The 16,126-nt window shown below is 30.7% G+C and overlaps 1 protein-coding gene across 7 annotated transcripts in view; it reads right to left on the bottom strand.

The window, feature by feature from the left end:
- Nucleotides 1-2,083: 2,083 nt before the first annotated feature.
- LOC107453045 (zinc finger protein 84) overlaps nt 2,084-16,126 on the bottom strand; it is a 61,258-nt gene continuing 47,215 nt past the window's right edge. For 6 of the 7 annotated variants that reach the window (XM_071186126.1, XM_071186123.1, XM_071186125.1 and 3 more), the window contains one exon: nt 2,084-4,056. In XM_071186126.1, coding sequence (XP_071042227.1) covers nt 2,239-3,576 — 1,338 coding nt within the window. In that variant the 5' untranslated portion in view covers nt 3,577-4,056 and the 3' untranslated portion in view covers nt 2,084-2,238. Of the gene's footprint in view, nt 4,057-11,835; nt 11,985-16,126 lie in introns of those variants that run through there. The other variant, XM_043052399.2, reaches the window with a different exon arrangement.

Below are 16,126 nucleotides of genomic sequence, written 5' to 3'. Positions count from 1 at the left end.
ACGAATTTATTTGACGATTTTTGATTTATATCACGAATTTATTTGTTTTACTAGAATTTATTTGTTTGTGCAGGTTTTTTCATTGCAATTCACTTATTTCAATTTTTAATAGACTTAATTATAGCCAAAATTTTAACCTTTTAAAAGATATATCAGTTTTAGAAATTTTATCTCAAGATTTTATACTATAGCACATTTCTAATAGGTTTAACGAATTACATGTCATTTATTTGAATTCAAATTTATTTTAATGACTTAGTATTTACTAAAAAGATAAAAAAAAATTTTATTAAAAAAATTGAATGATTGTTTTAAATTCTTAGAATTTTGCGCATTTGCCATGTACCCAAGTTAGTAGCGAGCGAAGCGAGCTTATATAAGATTGCGTAGCAATTTTTAGGGGTTGGCCAGCGTCAGCGAGCAGGGGGCGCAGCCCACTAGTATCAAATAAATATAATAATATCAACGAATAAATTAATATAAAATTGGATATAACAAATATTTCGGACATACACCGGCGAGGATCCGAATGTAATGATATATTCGATCTTCCACCTACGTTTTTGGTGTTTCTCCAAATTCACCGTAACATATATATTTGGAAACTGATTAAAAATATTTTTGAGTGCTTTTTTTGTGAAAAATCTGGCTACACGGCTTAAGCTTTGAAAGTATGACTTAAATACTTGTAGATATTTTATTCTAAAGCAATGTTAAAAACAATATGAAATCTTTGCTCACTATTTTGCAGAATTATTATTGTCTAGCATGCAAGAAAATGATTAATTTCTGTTAAATAGGCATAGACTGAGCAGAGTATGTAGCTTTTTTCAAGATATCCTGGACAAATTTTGCACAATATAAATCGAAGGATTTTTTTTTTAATTCATTATAAATCTAATTAATTGAATCTGCAACTGTACAGCCTGGAGCGCAATTAGCAAAATAAAGCAAAATGAAGTACAAAACCCTATAAAAATAATTAACAGATATGTACCTATATCCTACAATACCCAGTGAAAACTTTTTCTTGAATAACGTATCAAAATTATCGATCGGCATTCTGCCACATCTTTAAATGCTTTTTAATATTTGTTTTACGAATAACGTGATGAAAATATTCATCGACATTCTTTTGTATCTGTAAACGCCGTGGAACATGTTTTTTTCAAACTCGACATTCTACGGCGTTATTGAAATATCGATCCATATCAATTTTACAATGTCGTACAATATTAAAAAAATCGGGCGTTTTTACATAGATCGATGTTTCGGAACAGCATCGATCGACGCCGTAAACGAAGTTTTTTCTAGATCAATCGATATTGTGTGCTACTTGGGTTTACCTATCTTCAGCTACTTGCAGTACTTTCGTTCTGAAATGAAACTTTTTCAAGCGATGAAATTTTGTATTAATGGAAAATAAAATTCACCAACTCGTCGCCAATGTACTGTCCCCTAGTGTGGGGGTTTAGGAAATAACATTCTTATACACGCGAGCACTATTTATCAATAATTCACAACATTTAAAATTTAGAATACAGAAAATGCATCTTAACGCAACACTAACAGGTGCGGAATCTAAACTCAAATTTTAAAGAGGGAAAGTCCCAATTCGATGGCGTAGGCGTGATAGTTCGTAAACATAGCCCCGGACGCTGAAATACACGAGATACAGTAGGCAGGCAAGAACAAACAGGTTGTCATTGTCAATTGAAGAAACAATCATCCCTACTATCATCGTTTGTTGTTATCTGAAGGGGGGGGGGCAGTGTCAACAATTCAAGTTTAAAAATAACCATTATCTGGAAGAGCCTAAATCTGCAGTTGGTAGCCAAGAACAAAACAGGTTGCCATTGAAGAAACAGTCATCCTTACTATCATTGCTTGTTGCTATCTGAGGTGGGGGGGGGGTGAACAATTCAAGTTTAAAAATAACCATTCTTATCTGGAAAAACTTATATCTACAGATGGTAGAAAAAAATTGGAGATGTAGAAACCACAAACCTCAGGAATGTGTAGTGGAAAGACCTAAATTGTATAGCAGTACAAGAATGAATTTGAAAACCACAATGAAAATAAATGAAAGGGTAGATCACTTTATTTCAAAAAAACCTTTATTACACTGACTAAATGAATTATTTAAGTTACTCAAAGGCAAATAGAATTACAATTATGTAAAAGATAAGACAATTATGTAAAAGATAAATAAAAAAAAACAATGAAAAAATGTATTACCTAAGTTACAAGATCAAGGTTGTTTACAGTATGAGTGCAATTGTGTTTAGTTAGTGTTCTCTTAGCTGAAAAACTCTTATTGCATATAGTACAAGAATAAGGTTTCTCACCAGTATGAGTACGATAGTGTCTAGTTAGTGAACTCTTAATTGAAAAACTCTTATTGCATATAGTACAAGAATAAGGTTTCTCACCAGTATGAGTGAGACTGTGCTCATTTAGTGTACTCTTCGCTGAAAAATTCTTATTGCATATACTACAAGAATAAGCTTTCTCTTTAGTATGAGTGCGACTGTGTCTAGTCAGAGTACTCTTCTCTGAAAAATTCTTATTGCATATACTACAAGAAAAAGGTTTCTCCCCTGCATGAGAGCGACTGTGTTTAATTAGATGACACCTTAATGGAAAACTTTTAAAACATATACTACAAGAATAAGGTTTCTCTTTCGCATGAGAGAAAATGTGCACATTCAGACTACTCTTCTGTGAAAAATTCTTATTGCATATACTACAAGAATAAGGTTTCTCCCCTGTATGAGTACGAATGTGTTTAGTCAGATTAGACCTATGAGAAAAATTCTTATTGCATGTACTACAAGAATAAGGTTTCGCACCTGTATGAGAGTGACTGTGCACAGTCAGATAAATCTTCTGTGAAAAATTCTTATTGCATATATTACAAGAATAAGGTTTCTCACCAGTATGAGTACGATTGTGGTTAGTTAGTTGAGACTTTTCTAAAAAATTCTTATTGCATATACTACAAGAATAAGGTTTCTCACCAGTATGAGAGTGACTGTGCACAGTCAGATAAATCTTCTGTGAAAAATTCTTATTGCATATATTACAAGAATAAGGTTTCTCACCAGTATGAGTACGATTGTGGTTAGTTAGTTGATACCTATCTACAAAATTCTTATTGCATATACTACAAGAATAAGGTTTAGGTCTTGCACCTGTATGAGAGTGACTGTGCACAGTCAGATTATACTTCTGTGCAAAACTCTTATTGCATATACTACAAGAATAAGGTTTCTCACCAGTATGGGTAAGATTGTGTTTAGTCAGTTGATACCTATCAAAAAAATTCTTATTGCATATACTACAAGAATAAGGTTTCTCACCTGTATGAGAGCGACTGTGCACTGTCAGATTAATCTTCTGTGAAAAATTCTTATTGCATATACTACAAGAATAAGGTTTCTCACCTGTATGAGAGCGAATGTGCACAGTGCGATTCTTCCGAGAAAAATTCTTATTGCATATAACACAAAAATAAAGTTTCTTATTAGTATTAACATCAAGCCTAAACATGTTACTGTCTGCTAAAGAACTCATATTGTATAAAATGCAACGGTATTAATCTGTATATTACAAATTATAATTTCAAAGATCTAAATATATTGCAATAATAAGATTTTGTAAGAGTGAACTGTCTTAAAGCACGTTAAAATATATTTGTAGAAAAACTTCACTAAAAATTTTACTCAAGTTTATTTCAGGATACTATTGTTGGATATTAATAACTATTACTGGACATTTTAAAAAACTAAAGCAAAAGTAGTACTCAAATTGTTATAAATACATCTAAGTTTTACAATGAAATGAGTATCAGAGTAACTCATAGTAATAAATACATAGCAATAAAAAAATCATAGTAATAAAAAATTCATACAGTATTATAAAAATCCTATTAGGAAATTAAAATGTCTTGCTTTCTCTGTGGCTGGCAGTAGAAACAAATTTTAAGATAACCTATTCTTGGCTATTATCTTTGGTTGTCTTCAAGCACCATGAAATTCACATCAATGCATCCAACTATAAAGAGCAACATTGAGAAAAAAAATTAAATGGCCTAAAATTGAATCAAATTTTTTATGTAACAATTGAATAAAACTTAAATTATGCTAACAGATGCAATAAACTTTTTACAGGTCAAAATTAACAGTTAACACAGGCTATAAGGAGATTAAAAAATTGGCTGCAAGTCCCTACTTTAGACGTCAAAAATACATTGATTATTATTCTTTTAGATAAACTATTCTGAAAATTAATTGTTTGCAACTTGTTTCTTAAAACCATGCAGTACTAAGAATAAAGTTTGTAAGGTTCATCATATTTTGGGAAAGGCTTAAAAAGAAATGCAGTCCGTGGATCGAGATTCGGACAGAAAGTAAAGGTTTATTAACAAAAAGCAAACAAAAGCATACAAATTTAAAAAGAACGCCATCTTGAGGTATAAAAAGAAAAAGACTTCGTAGTAATCCTTCCCTGCTAATGACAACTATCTCCCCCTGCGAGAAGGATTTTAATTTTTAATTCAAATAACAATATACACATAAAAAATATTAATTCTTTTAATATAAATTCCAAATTAAACTTATTTTTTCCAAAGAGAAAATTAACTTCTCAAATGCAACAGCTTTTGTTAAAAAAAATCAGAAAAATATTATTATTAGTATTCTTATAAACAGTTTTTAATATTTTATCTTCAATCATATCTCTGACAAAATGACATTTAAGATTTACATGCCTGGTTTCATTAGAAGATTTACCATTGTTCAACTAGTCAATAGCATGTCCAAGCATGTTCTCAAGCTGTGTCAGTCGCAGCAAATCGTTCAGTTTCACATGTTGTAAGTCCTACACATATTTGTTTTCTACTTTTCCATGTTATAAGAGAATTAACTATCATAATTACACAACCTGAAAAAGAGTTTCCTCCATCTGCGTTGCCCCAACTTGCATCAGCACCACAATTTAAAAAACCGAATTCTTTACTATAAAACATGACTCTTTTGAACCGTTCAAATATTTCAAAACTCTTTTAGCTAAAACATAATGCCTTTTTTTGGGGGTGTTTATAAAATTGTGATAAATAACTAGTTACAAAAGTAATATCTGGTCGGGTTCTATTTGCTAAATATAAAAATTGACCGACGATTTCCTGATAATCAGTCTACTAAATCATCAGTAGGATTAAAACATCTATCTTCACCTTTAATTATAGGAATATTAGTTTTCTTACAATTTTGCAAACCATATTTTTTCATTAAAGTTTCAATGTAATGAGTTTGAGATAAACCAATTCCGTTTTCTTTTGTTGAATTTGAAGAGAAATCTCAATGCCTAAAAATTTTGAATCATTAGTTGTTACTTTTAATTCAAATATTTGTAAGTTTTGAAATGATATCCTTGTATAATTTCGAATTATTGGAAAATATTGCCAAATCATCTACGTATACACAAATTGCGAAAAAATCATTATCATTAATTTTAGTAAATACGCAATTGTCAGATGCAAGTTGAGTGAGACCAATCTTTTTAAGTTCATTTTTAACTTAATATGCCAATTTCTACCAAATTGAGGTAAGCTATAAATACTTTTATTTAACTTGCACACTTTATTTTACCATATTTATCTCACAAAACCTGGAGGTATTTCTATATACAGTTACAGTCGAACCCCGCTATAGCGGTCTCAGTAATGTGTCCACTATAAACGATGGTTCACTATATCCAAATTTTTTGAAAAACATTTTTTGCATAAGACAGTTGAATGATTGAAAATTGTGTTTGCCATTTTACATAAGTTATTGAAAAAATTATTAACAGATAATAAAGAAAAAATTAATGAAAAAAGTACTTACGTCGCTTAAAAATTAGTTTTAATTTCACTTTTTATGAAAAAAATTTGTGATTTTTGATTGAACACAATTTGATTTTAAATAGAGTTCATCAATTTTCTTATCTACAATGTGCAAAGAATGCAAGATTTTTTGATCTACATTTTCTGTAGAAAAAAACAAATTAAGGACATTTATGGCTGATTTTACTTCAGCTATAGATGGTGCTGAAAGTTAATTTTCTTCTTCAACATTTTCTTCTAATAAGTCTTCTCTACTTTCGTTTGTTTGTTTTATTTCACTGACAATGTCATCGGTAGGAGTACCAGAAGTACATACTTCATCATCGCAACATTCAAATTGCTCAATAACGTCCTTAAGGAAAATGTCCACTCCATGTTTTTTTAGTCATAGAGAAATAGGTAAATTTTCTTCCTCATCTTTGGAATCTTTTTCTTCTAAATCCTTTGAAAGACCTGCATGTCGGAAACAGTTGCGGATTGTAGCTGATGTTACTTGCCTCTATGATTTTTCTAGCAAAACTATTGCTTCCAGAAGAGAGATGTTGCATCCTGAGTCCATGTTGTTTTTATCATAGTTATCTAAAATATGCATAACTAATTGCCTCCTAAAGTGAAACTTCAGATTGCGAATTACACCCTGGTCCATGAGTTGCAACACAGAAGTCGTATTTGGTGGTAGAAATACGAGCTGAATACACTTTAGACTTTTTAAATGGAGTGAGCTGTGCAATTGTCTACAAGAAGAACAATTTTACGATTTACTTTTAATAAAACACTGTCCCACTGACAAAGTTCGTCTTCAAAAAAAATGGGAGGTTATCCACGCTTTTTGATTGGCTTTGTAGTTTACGAGCAGTTTTTTTTAAACATTTTTAAAGCACATTGGTTTTTGAGATTTACCTATGACAGTTAGTTTTCGCTTTTCTGAGCCATTTATGTTAGCACCAACAAGAACTGTTATTCTTACTTTGGAGACTTTCCCATTAGTGCATTTTTCTCCTTTAAATTTTAACGTCTGATTGGAAATCAATTTGTAAAATAGTCCAGCTTCGTCAGGATTAAAAATGTCTTTCTCTTCTTAATTCTGTATAATATTCGGCCACACTTCAGTTTTCCACANTACACTATTCTAGGATTCCAGAATCATCGCGTAAAGACCTCGCGAATGCCAGTCAGTCTCGAAAACTATCGCGACTGGCAGGACAGAACGGAACCAGTCCGTAACATTACCACATGAATTTGGTTTCAAAAGTACAACCCTATTATAGTAAATGTTTTTTTCAGTATACACTTTAAGACTATTTAAATGGAGTGAGCTGTGCAATTGTCTACAAGAACAATTTTACGATTTACTTTTAATAAAACACTGTCCCACTGTCGAAGTTCGTCTTAAAAAAAATGGGAGGTTATCCACGCTTTTTGATTGGCTTTGTAGTTTACGGGCAGTTTTTTTAAAACATTTTTAAAGCACATTGGTTTTTGAGATTTACCTATGACAGTTAGTTTTCGCTTTTCCGAGCCATTCATGTAAGCACAAACAAGAATTGTTATTCTTACTTTGGAGACTTTCCCATTAGTGCATTTTTCTCCTTTAAATTTTAACGTCTGATTGGAAATCAATTTGTAAAATAGTTCAGCTTCGTCAGGATTAAAAATGTCTTTCTCTTCTTAATTCTGTATAATATTCGGCCACACTTCAGTTTTCCACATCCGTTGCATCAACACTAGCTTCTTCTCCAATAATCTTTCCTGAAGAAATATTATTCCGTTTTTTTTTTTTTTAATCTATCCAGCCATCTATTCGAGCACACAAAATCCTTTTCCTCTATTTTTTCAGCAAACTCATTTGCTTTAATTTGATGCGTAGGTCCGGTCACAGGAAGATTTCTATCTCGCTGAGTGCTGAACCATTTTAACAANTCTCTTTCAGCTCCACGCAGTTTTTTCGATGAAACCATGTTTTTGTCGTATGCCGCAAGAATTGCACTTCGATTTTTCCAAATGTTTGAAACTGTAGATTTTGACAAGCAAAATTCCTTACACAGTGTCGATTGATTGGTTCCATCATCAATACGCTTTACAATTTTAACTTTGTCCTCTATCGAAAACGCTTTTCTCTTTAGAGAATTTGCCCTTTTCCCTGCTTTTGAAATAAAAATCTTGTTTCAAATAAATAATGCAAGAATGTGAAGAGAGCAGTTGTTGAAGGAGCTAAATTGTTCCCCTTCTTGATTGTCAAGGGGTGATTTGTAAAGAATATGGTTTGAATACATAAGAAAATTCCAAAAATTCAGCAGGTGGCTAAGTTAACCAGTTGTAGAGCAAGCTTTAGGAAAGGGGACAAAGAGAGGTTTGCCAGGAAGGGGGAGTATAAGATAAATGTTCTGTTTAACATTTATTACAGTATAGTTAAAAGTGATAAGCATACAGGAGTGAAATATGACACATTGTATGGGAATGCATTCATTTTCAGTCCCAACACCTGCAAGTTTAAAGATGGAGGATTGAAAAAGATAATTAAAGAAATGAAATTTGAGTCCACTATAACCGAATTTCCAAGTTCTCAGCTGTTAACTATAAGTGTTAAAAATAACATTATTCAAATAGGAGTACGGACGGGACCACTAAAAAAGTTCACTACATCCGAGTGTTCACTATAGTGGGGTTCGAATGTATACAGTTTCATCAATGAATAGGCAGTTTTAATATCAAAAAATTTAACTAATAGATCCAATTTTGCTGCTAAAGAATGATTTAACATTTACCACAGGTGAATACGATTTAGAATCAACATTTTTTATTTGATTGAAACCAGCTGCAACCAGTCGCACTTTGTAAATTTTGTTAGTAACGTCATTTTTAATTGTATACACATATTTACTTTTTATTATTTTTTTCCTTCTTAGGCCTCTCAATTAATTCGGAAACCCTATGTTTCTCCATCGAAAGAAGTTCATTTTCCATTGCGAATATTTATTACTATTTATCAACTAGTCATAGAGGAACAGATGATCCTTTCGAAGCTAAGTTTGCGAATATTTTATTTTTTCAGAACGTCTTAAAGCGGAGTAGTTTGTCTATTTTCGATTTGCGAATCGGTACTATCTTGAGACGATTTATGAGAAACAGAATGTTCACTCCTTGATTCGGATGGAGGGGAGTTTTGGGTTTCAGTTTCGATTTGCAGTTGAGATATATTAAACTGGGTCAAATCCTCAATGTTCCATATGCTACAATCATTTTTGTTTGTCAGAAATTTACTTCCTCTTAATGATTCGGTAAATTTCAATTACACTCTCTTCAATTACAATATTTTTATCGACATCATATATTTTATAAGCGCGCCTTTCTCTAGAATAACCGACGAAAATCCCACGTTTTACCGGAAAATCAAATTTATTTCGGAATTGTTTAGGTATATTAGTAATTGTTTATATTTCAAAAAATAAGAAAAGTTCATCCCAGAAAAATCATTCACTAGAACTAAAAAATATCTTGAATTCCCTATTGAATCACAATTTATTGGGCGTGCTAGGTCCGCATGGATTAACTCTAATATAGAATTACTTTGTGCAATAATAATTGCTGGATGACTCTTATGGGTTACTTCACTTATGTCACAAGATTCACAATGGTAATTTTCAAAATCTTTATAATTTATGCAAGGATATTTTGCATTTTAACCATGTATTGTGGATTTAAATGAGAAAGTCTTTTATGCCAAATATTATAAGTATCCAAATTACTTACTTCATGACATTCTAACTCAGAATTATTTACATCATTATAATCAAATGATTTAGGTGAGGTGTTATGAAATGATTCTATTAAAATTTCAAAACGATTGTTTACTTTTATAGCTTTTAGAACTATGCGATTGTCATTACTTGAAATCAAAATATCATTACCATTAGATTCAATTTTATAACCTTTATCAATTAATTTAGATACTGAAATTAAATTGTTTCTTAAATCTGGTTTATATATAACATCCAGTGGCGTACGCAGAATTTTTTCAAGGGGGTGCTCATAATTTTCTGAAGCTACTAAAAGAAATTCGAGTATGTAAAAAAGCACTATTATTTCCCTAATTTAGGCAGTTTTGACTTTTTATTTAGACAACACTGTTTAGTTAAATTTTGATTTGATTTTTTTACGTTTAAGAACATAATGTAATATCTTCTCGCATGTAATATCTTCTGAAAAAATTTCAATGTCATATGGGTGGGAAGTAACACTTTGAGGGCCACTTTCAATTTCATCAGATTTTGTTATGCTAGAAATGTTTTCTTCTACGGAAGTATCACATTTCTGTACAACAGAAAAACTTACATTGTACTCCGTTCCCCCTTTTATATAATTTTTCACCGCATCTCTAAAATTCTCGAATGGTCTCAAAGACGACAGAACGTCTAAGATTCCAGAATCATCGCGTGAAGACCTCGCGAATGACAGGCAGTCTCGAAAAGTATCGCGACTGGCAGAACAGAAAGGAGCCAGTCCATAACAGTATCACGTGAATTTGGTTTCAAAAGTACAACCCTATTATAGTAAATGTTTTTTTCAGTATTCTGAGAAATACCGTGAGATAAAAAGATAGGCATAAGGCAAATAAAAATATATAGTCTTAAAAAATAATACCCGCATAATTTCTACTAAAATGTTTAATTTTGCCATTTTGTCTGAGCTCAAGGGGGGTGTTCAAACCCCTCCCTTGCGTACGCCACTGATAACATCAAATATTGTTAGATTTTTTCTGCAATTATCGACTGTTGTAGTAGCTTTTACAATACCACAACTTTTAAAAATTAAATTTGACTTGTTACCTGCTAATTGTATCATTCCATTAATATGATTTATCCTTTCAAAAAAGTTTAAATCTCTTACCGTGTGTGAAATAGCATCAGAGTCTAGAATGAAAACAGTTTTGTTTTTACCGGTAGCACTAGAATTTACGCAATGTTCTTGTTCGGGCGTAAGAGCGAAATTTTCACTAAAATGTTTATCTTGACTTGCACAATGAGTGTTATTGTTTTTGGTTTTGCTCATGCCCGATTTATAGTTCGAAAAAGTTCTTTTTTTTTTAGATGCTGGGTTTTGATTTCCCTCGTTCTTGCTTCGGAAATAGCAGTCTCTAGCTAGGTGATTCATTTTATGGCAGATGAAACATTTCTTCGTGCTTCGATTTTCATATTTATGTTTTACTCCGAGTGCTTCAGTTCTTCTAGGAATATCACTTTTTAATTTTGATAAGCAGCTTCCTTCTTCTCTCAGTAATTCTAAAATTTCATCTATTTGTTTTTCACGTTGGGTTTTCAGTTTTCAGGATCTCTCTTATTTTTGAAAACGTTCCTCGTAAACCTCTAACTGTGTAATAAACATGTTTCCTTTCTGAAATTTCCAGTCCCAATGACGAACATTTCGTTTGAAGTCCTCGTGATCTTGCAATATAGTCTGAAACATTTTCATTTTCTTTAATTTCAAGATTTTTTACTTCGCTATTTGCATCGATTTTGCGATCTTCGGTTTTACCAGAATATGATTTGAACTTTTTTCCCATAGAATTTTTGCATTAGTTTTGTTTGCGAACTGAAGACTTAAGTCACCAGAAAGCGAAGTTGAATGTAGGCTACTGTGTCATCATTGTTTAGTGTCCATTGTTCCTGCAACTTTGTATCAAAAACTACATTAAAATTTTTACTCAAATGTCTCAGCATAATGAGTTATAGAGTTACTGTTGGATACTAATAACCATTACTGGATATTATATTTAAAGACTAATGCAAAAGTAGTATTACTAAAATAGTTATAAATACATCTAAGTTTTACAATGGAATGAATATCAGAGTAATTCATAGTAATAAATACATAGCAATAAAGAAAATCATAGTAATAAAAAAAAGCATACAGTATTATTACAGTGCTATAAGGTAATGAAAATGCCTTACTTTCTCTGCGGTGGGCAGTAGAAACAAATTTTAAGATCACTTATTCTTGGCTAATATCTTTGGTTATTTTCAAGCACAATGAAATTCAGAACAATGCATCCCACTATAAACAGCAACATTGAGAAAAAGTCTTAAATGTTCATAAAATTTATTGCATATTAAAATTTCATCAAATTCTTTGCAACCATTAAAATAAGTACTTAATCACGCCAACAGGTACAATAAACTTTTGTACAGGGTAAAATTAACATTCAACACTGGCTATAAGGCGATTACAGGCAACATTCTTATAACCTTAAAAATATACTGCTTAAAGAAAAAATATGGTTTAGAAATATTTATTGTTGTAGCTGTTCATTGCTTTAATTTACTGCTATTGAAATTTTTTTTTACAAAAATTACATAATAAATATTTTTGAATTTTTCCCATCTAAAAAAATGTTCATGTTTAACTTTAGTTACTATGGCTTAAAATATTAAAGAAGAAGTGAAAGTATACAAGGAAAACATTGTTGCTATCATATAAAGTCAATACATATTCATTCAGATGTGCATCTCTTCAGGAGTCAAAAAACGTGTTTTTAAAGAAAAAAATTTTACTTTTACAATAGAAATGGCACAAATATGTGAGACACATGTGATCATTGTCCTAAAGGGGTTTAAGTTTGAAATATGCATCATGAAATAACATTGTATAAAAAATAAAAATGATTGAAAAAACTCTCAGGGAAAAAAAAGTGGAATCACGATAGAACGAAGCGTGTTAAAAGTGATCTTTGAATACTAACAAACTGTAGTTACTGCAACCTGAAATTCGAGAAACGTTACAACATCGCATTAATCAAATACGAGTATATAACATTGTATAAATATGAAATTAAATGAAGGCAAAAACTGTTGGGGAAACAACATTAATTTGCAACATTATCGCACTGAATCGAGTGTGTAAAAAACATTTACTTTAAAGTGAAAAGGCAAGTAGCAATAACATAGTATTAAAAAACCAAAGGAAAGGTCTGAAAAAATTATAAAAACTCACGGCCTAAGGAAAACACTGGAAATAAAACTATAAGAAATCACAATGAAATCAAATGAGTCCAAGATTGATTTTTGAATAAAGTATTAACTAACAATTGTCACTGAAATACGTGTAACATAAACATCGGATTAATTAAAATAAGTATATTTAAAAAACCATGTTGGAAAAAAATGTGCTGAAATTTGACAATCATTTGACAGATAAAACGATTATAAAACTAAGTAAATTTAGGGTGAATCAATTTGAAATTCTCCAATTTAAAATCCGTGAGTCATAACATTGTATAAAATACAGCACAATTTGAAAACCCACATAAAAAGGATTGAAAAAATTCTTAATAACAGCTGACATCAAATATAATTTAAAAAATTCGACAGTGTGAAATTATGCGTCAAAAAGAGATTATCCAAATTCGCATGACATAATAACATATTACTAAAAAAGAATCAAATTTTTGAAAAGGGAAAAAATAATAATATAAAACTAAACATTTTATTTACGTTGCTTTTTTTTGAAGAAGAACTTTTAACGTACAAAAATGAGAACTTTTAAGAGTGCTTAATCTCTATGATACAAACTTATGCTCTATTAACTACAGTTTAAGGTAGAATGGCTCTCTTGCATTTCAAGAGGAATTCATTTATAAGTGGAAATTGTCTATTTTTCTTCACACATTCAATCCTCTTCTAAGCCATAATAGATCATATTGTTATATCATGGGTTTAGAGAAATATGGAATCGTTCTTTTGAATGAAATGGGGGGGGGGGATAGACAAATAAAAACTTTAAAAAAAGTGAGATAAGTGATTAAGCCTTAAAAATAGTAAATAAAAGTTACTATTTTTTAAGATAGTAACATTAAGTAAGAAAAGTTACTCACGCCTAGCTCTGCGATTAAAGTATTGGCTTCAAGTCGCCCCTTTGTGCGTCAAAAATGCTTCCCATTTGCATTTTATTATTATTGCTTTTAAATATAGATGGAATTAATATGAATATATTGCACTATTCTGAAAATTATTTAATTTATAGCTTGTTTCTTAATAGGTTTAATTTTTAGGAATAAGCTTTATGGTTTATCATTAATTAGGGAAATGCTTAAAAAGAAAGCTTCACATTAAGATTTAAAATTTTCAATTTTTGAAAAAGTAACCACAGGTTTTAAAAAGTTACCACAATTTAAAATGCTACAACTAACCACTGGCCAATATGAAAGTTTTCGAATTTTCTCTATAACTATACTCATAGGTGAGGGAAAAATTTGAGTAAAAGGGTTCTGGACAGTTTAAGACAGGACGGTTTAAACCGTGGATTAATCCATTCTGTCCTAAACCTTGCCAACCCTGTTAAAAACGACTGACAAACCAAAAAAAAAATCTCAATTGCAGAAGAGTCACATTTATGAAAACCTCTGGTTAACGCGATTTAGGGAAGGTTACAAAATCTAAATTGTAGAACTTAATTCTCACTTTAAATTTTAGATTGTGGGGAAAATTTAATCCTATTATAAATTTTGATTAGCAAAAGTCTGTGAATCAATAGTCTTCAGATAGACGGAATACCGTGAAAAAAATCACATGTCCTGCTCCCAGTTTCTAGACCTGGAGAAATAATACAAAAAACTTGGGAGTTCCGAAGTACACCCAGAAGAAAATCACCATTGAATGCTAAATGTCGTTTCATATCGTATTCAATGCTGTATTATCAGTTTCAATCAATGCTAAACGCTTCAATCAGTTCCAACTTAAGCCATAAAAAAAAAGCAGAAGTAACAAGATGTTTCTAAGAAGGAAAAAAAAATCAGATTACACATCCTTTATATTAATGTGTCAATTTTTACAGGAAAAAAATAATACAGAAAGCGAAAAAAGGAAGATAAACAAAGGAAATTCCACTTTGTTAACTAGCAATTAGTAAATAAAAGTTGATGTGGCAATATTTCCCAGATAGCAAAATGAGGTTTATTTTCACTCAGCAAAAACTTCTTAATGTAAGCCTAAAAAGGTTTGCTACGCGGTTTACATGTAAACCTTCTAACCTTAAAACGAGATTCGTGACAATCTGCTCTATTCTACGCACATTACCCTAATCCAAAACATTGAAATAAAAACCTTCTATATAAAAACCATAAGTCGAGGTTGACTAAGGGTTATCAAGTGTGAAAAAAAAATCCTTCAATAAGGCTAGTCTCAATGTGAAAATAATTTTAAATCTAGATAATTATAATCTTTCCTTTTGTAAAGACTTGTATGCTCAGCTAAAATCCTAAGGGGAAATTTTTAAAAAAAGCTTTAAAAAATAATTTTTAATCCTTTCAGGATTAAAGGTTTAAAACTGCAATATTTTTGCTTTATTGAAAAAAGGTTTTTTGCACAAACATTTTCGCGACAATAAAAAGAAAATTCCGACACAAGGTTGTCGTAAGGTTTACATTACATTTCTGGGTTTGTATTTCTGATATTTAATCTGAACTTTTCAAATTTTTATTAAAAATGTATCAAACGTACCTTTCAAAAAAATACTAAAATTAATTTTAATTAAAAATGACCTTTATCTTACATTTTAAGCTGAAAAAAAAATTACAGGCTAAATAAAAATTTAAGTGTTGTTGTCGTCTTTTGACAAGTGCAGAAAAGTACAAGTCAAAGCAGTTGAGGTCCATGTTGAAGAGGGTCGAGGCAACAGAGACTCACAAAAAAAGACACTTAGGAGAAATTTAAGCAAATGAGAATCATAAAATAATTTATTTAATTATTATTTTATATTAATTTTACATAAACTTTGTTCTTACAGAATGGGGATATTGGGTTTTAAAATCATGTGATTATTATTCACAATCTTTGATTTAAGAACTCGAAAATAAATTTTGCAATATTGGATTTTTGTATTGTGTAAATGTCTTAAATTGTGTTGCAGGATTTTAGTAGATCTGGTGAATATAAAGTGATAAAGGATTTTAAATTCACGTAAATATGAATCGCGTTATTGATTTGAAAAAAAGCGCAAATACAAAATGCTACACTGGATTTTTAAATCACGTGATTAGACTAACAATGAGTAACTCTTAAATCCTATAAAATCCTATAAATAGGAACATTGATATTTAAAAGTGCGTGAATTTGTATCGCAATGTATGCGGATTCCGAGGTTTCAAATTAATTATGAACTTAATTTACACTTTAAATTTTGGATTGAGGCGAAAATTTTGTCGGATTATTAGCTTTGGTTTGCGGAATCCCACGAAATTAAACACAT

The sequence above is a fragment of the Parasteatoda tepidariorum genome, chromosome 10 (genome assembly GCF_043381705.1).
Source record: "Parasteatoda tepidariorum isolate YZ-2023 chromosome 10, CAS_Ptep_4.0, whole genome shotgun sequence".
NCBI lineage: Eukaryota > Metazoa > Arthropoda > Arachnida > Araneae > Theridiidae > Parasteatoda > Parasteatoda tepidariorum.
The sequence above is the reverse complement of the archived record's forward strand: the minus strand, read 5'-3'. Positions and strand labels throughout refer to the sequence as shown.